The 2,436-nt window shown below is 40.5% G+C and overlaps 1 protein-coding gene across 1 annotated transcript in view; it reads right to left on the bottom strand.

Annotated features, from left to right (window-relative positions):
• Positions 1 to 2,436, bottom strand: part of LOC109541891 — a 15,198-nt gene that overhangs the window by 7,639 nt on the left and 5,123 nt on the right. Inside the window, exons 3-5 of the mRNA XM_048667235.1 lie at positions 799 to 980; positions 519 to 743; positions 179 to 457 (exon numbers count right to left, since the gene is read on the bottom strand). Coding sequence (XP_048523192.1) covers positions 179 to 457; positions 519 to 743; positions 799 to 980 — 686 coding nt within the window. The remainder of the gene's footprint in view (positions 1 to 178; positions 458 to 518; positions 744 to 798; positions 981 to 2,436) is intronic.

The raw sequence follows: 2,436 nt of genomic DNA, 5'->3' as shown, positions 1-2,436 counted from the left end.
ATCTCCCGTGCTTTCCGACTAAGACTGTCGTATTTATGCGGCCACAGGGGATCCAGTAGTTGAACCAGTCTTAGTCGGAAAGCACGGGAGATCACCTTGCCCACTGCCTCATCGCCTTTGATGATGTCCAGCGCAGTTGTGGACGAAACGTCAGGATAAAATTCCCATAGACCACGGCTTCAAAGCCCAGGAAACATTCCTAAATGGAAGTTTTATTTGAAAAAACTCTATTGGTGTACAGGAATTTTTACCGGGTGAGTAGATGTTGAAGTTCCCGGTCTCGTTTTTGGCAATGGTGGAGTTTCTTTTAAAGTGCGGATGGTCCTTCTGGCCCTTTTTGTTCTTCTTCAGCTTGAGCGCCTCCAGGATGGACTTCAGGACTTTTGAGTCGTTCAGATCGGAAATATCCACATTGTCTTTCAGGGTGTGATTGTCCTTATTGATGGCATGGTGAGGGCTGCAAATTCAACGGTTCACTCCTTCTGAACAGTTCTTGTTAAGGGTTAGATAATTCGCACCTGTGAAACTCCACATCCGATCTATGGCGCTTCATCAGCTCCGGATCATTGGTGATCGATTCATTCGAGACCGGCTTCTGAAGATCCTGGGTGTTGCCCACATATTTTCCTTCCTTGATCGCTTCCATCAGTTCATCCAGTTCTTCCGAAGAATCGTCGCCGATGTAGGCGCATTCGTGCAGATGTCTGTGACCGCGGATTACTATTAAAGAAGCTCCAGGCCACCTGAACGTCCAACAAAATATCATCATGCTGGCGCAAGCAGATAAGCACTTGTTACCTCACGCAGGTGTTCACAGTCACAGAAGATCCCTTCAGAAGATAGAAGCCCCAATATTCCTTCACATCGTCTTCCAGAACCAGATGTCTGACCATCGAAAGCGTTCTGAGGCTGTTCGAAAGTTTCGGAGAATCCGCCAGCAGAAACGCATTGAAAGTGGTGTTGGTTCTAACACGTTGCTTCTGCAACGGGGAGTTTAATGACACAAACACTTTCACAAATATGCAGTCGAATTTAACTCAATTCGCCAAGTCAGTTGATCCCCGGATCATAAAACAGTAAAGCGGTTTAACCGGCTTTTTATATCTCCACAATGTAATAAAAGAGCTTGTTGTTACATTACGCGCTATAAAATTAGCGTTAACGTCAATTTTATCCCGAAATATGGCAAAAGCAACAGTGAGCGGTTGATGTTAAAATGCCCCAGTTTCAAGCTAAAAAAAAACAGTAGTCAAATTGCTCAAAATCGTGTTGGTTCGTCATAGATCTGAATTCGCCCTCGTAACATAATCAATGCGTTCGAACGGGGTCGATGATTTTGAGGTCCAGTTGTTTCTGTGCTCAGGAGTGAGCGCAACATACAAGTTGTCAAGGAAACCACGCTGTCCTTTTCCAAGCAGCCCCATATACGAGAGCTGGGCGTTTCGTAGAGAACTTTATTAAAACGCAGCGAATTTATCGCAATTTTTCAAGCCAAATTGATACACGAACCAATAAAGCAATTTAAGAGATTTTTTTATATCTCATCAACGTAATAAAAGAGTTTGTTTGGAACTTTCCTGTAATTGTTCCAAATTCGCGTGGGAAATGTAAATTGTTCGCGAACGAATAAAAGTGTTTTCGCCCGAAATTCGCTCCGTTTGTGATTACGCGTAAGTCCTCTGATGTTATTAAACTGATTAAATTCTAGACATTTTAAGCCGTTCTTGTGAGTTAAATCACATTTGCTGTCAATAAAAGTTGATCATTTGGGCGACAGATTATCAGCGAATATTTGAAGAGTTTTTATGGTGAAAATGGGCTTGAATATTCAGATACACACAGCTAAAAACGGTATAGACCAAAATAAATTGTTGTTATAAAGATAGTGGTTTAATCCCCAACTAAACCGACTATTAGGCAAAGGTTTTCGCCGGTCATAATGGAAATTTCTGTTATCACAGCAATGTGACCGTTTCGTAAAGTGTGATTAACAACTGCAAAGCAAACCGGAGATAAAGAGGTTCCTTTATCTTAAATGAAACAACTGAATACATCCAGGATAATGTGGTTCCCATCGAAAGATAATTATTTCTTAAGAAGTTTTTAAAAATTAGACAATTAGATTTGCAAGCAAAAGCTGATACATTTTGATGAAAAATTATGTAAATTTTTGCACGTGTCGGGGATTGTAAGATTAGGATCTTTGTGGAATTTATCAATTCAAGTTGTAGATAAGTTCTATATTGCTGAGGCGGATTCATTTTTTTACAAACTTCTTGTTGGGTATTTCGCCTCAAAAATTTTCGTCTTCAAAAAAGACAGAATTTCCTCACGTTTTTTCTCACAGATTGATAAATAGTGCTCCTATTTCGCAATAAGAACGAATTATTTATCAAAAAGTAATCAAGAACTATCACCTAGAGGGTATCCTGCGAC

This window comes from Dendroctonus ponderosae, unplaced genomic scaffold, assembly GCF_020466585.1.
Source record: "Dendroctonus ponderosae isolate FM_Combo_2020 unplaced genomic scaffold, Dpon_F_20191213v2 Dpon_F_20191213_6, whole genome shotgun sequence".
Lineage (NCBI taxonomy): Eukaryota > Metazoa > Arthropoda > Insecta > Coleoptera > Curculionidae > Dendroctonus > Dendroctonus ponderosae.
The sequence above is the reverse complement of the archived record's forward strand: the minus strand, read 5'-3'. Positions and strand labels throughout refer to the sequence as shown.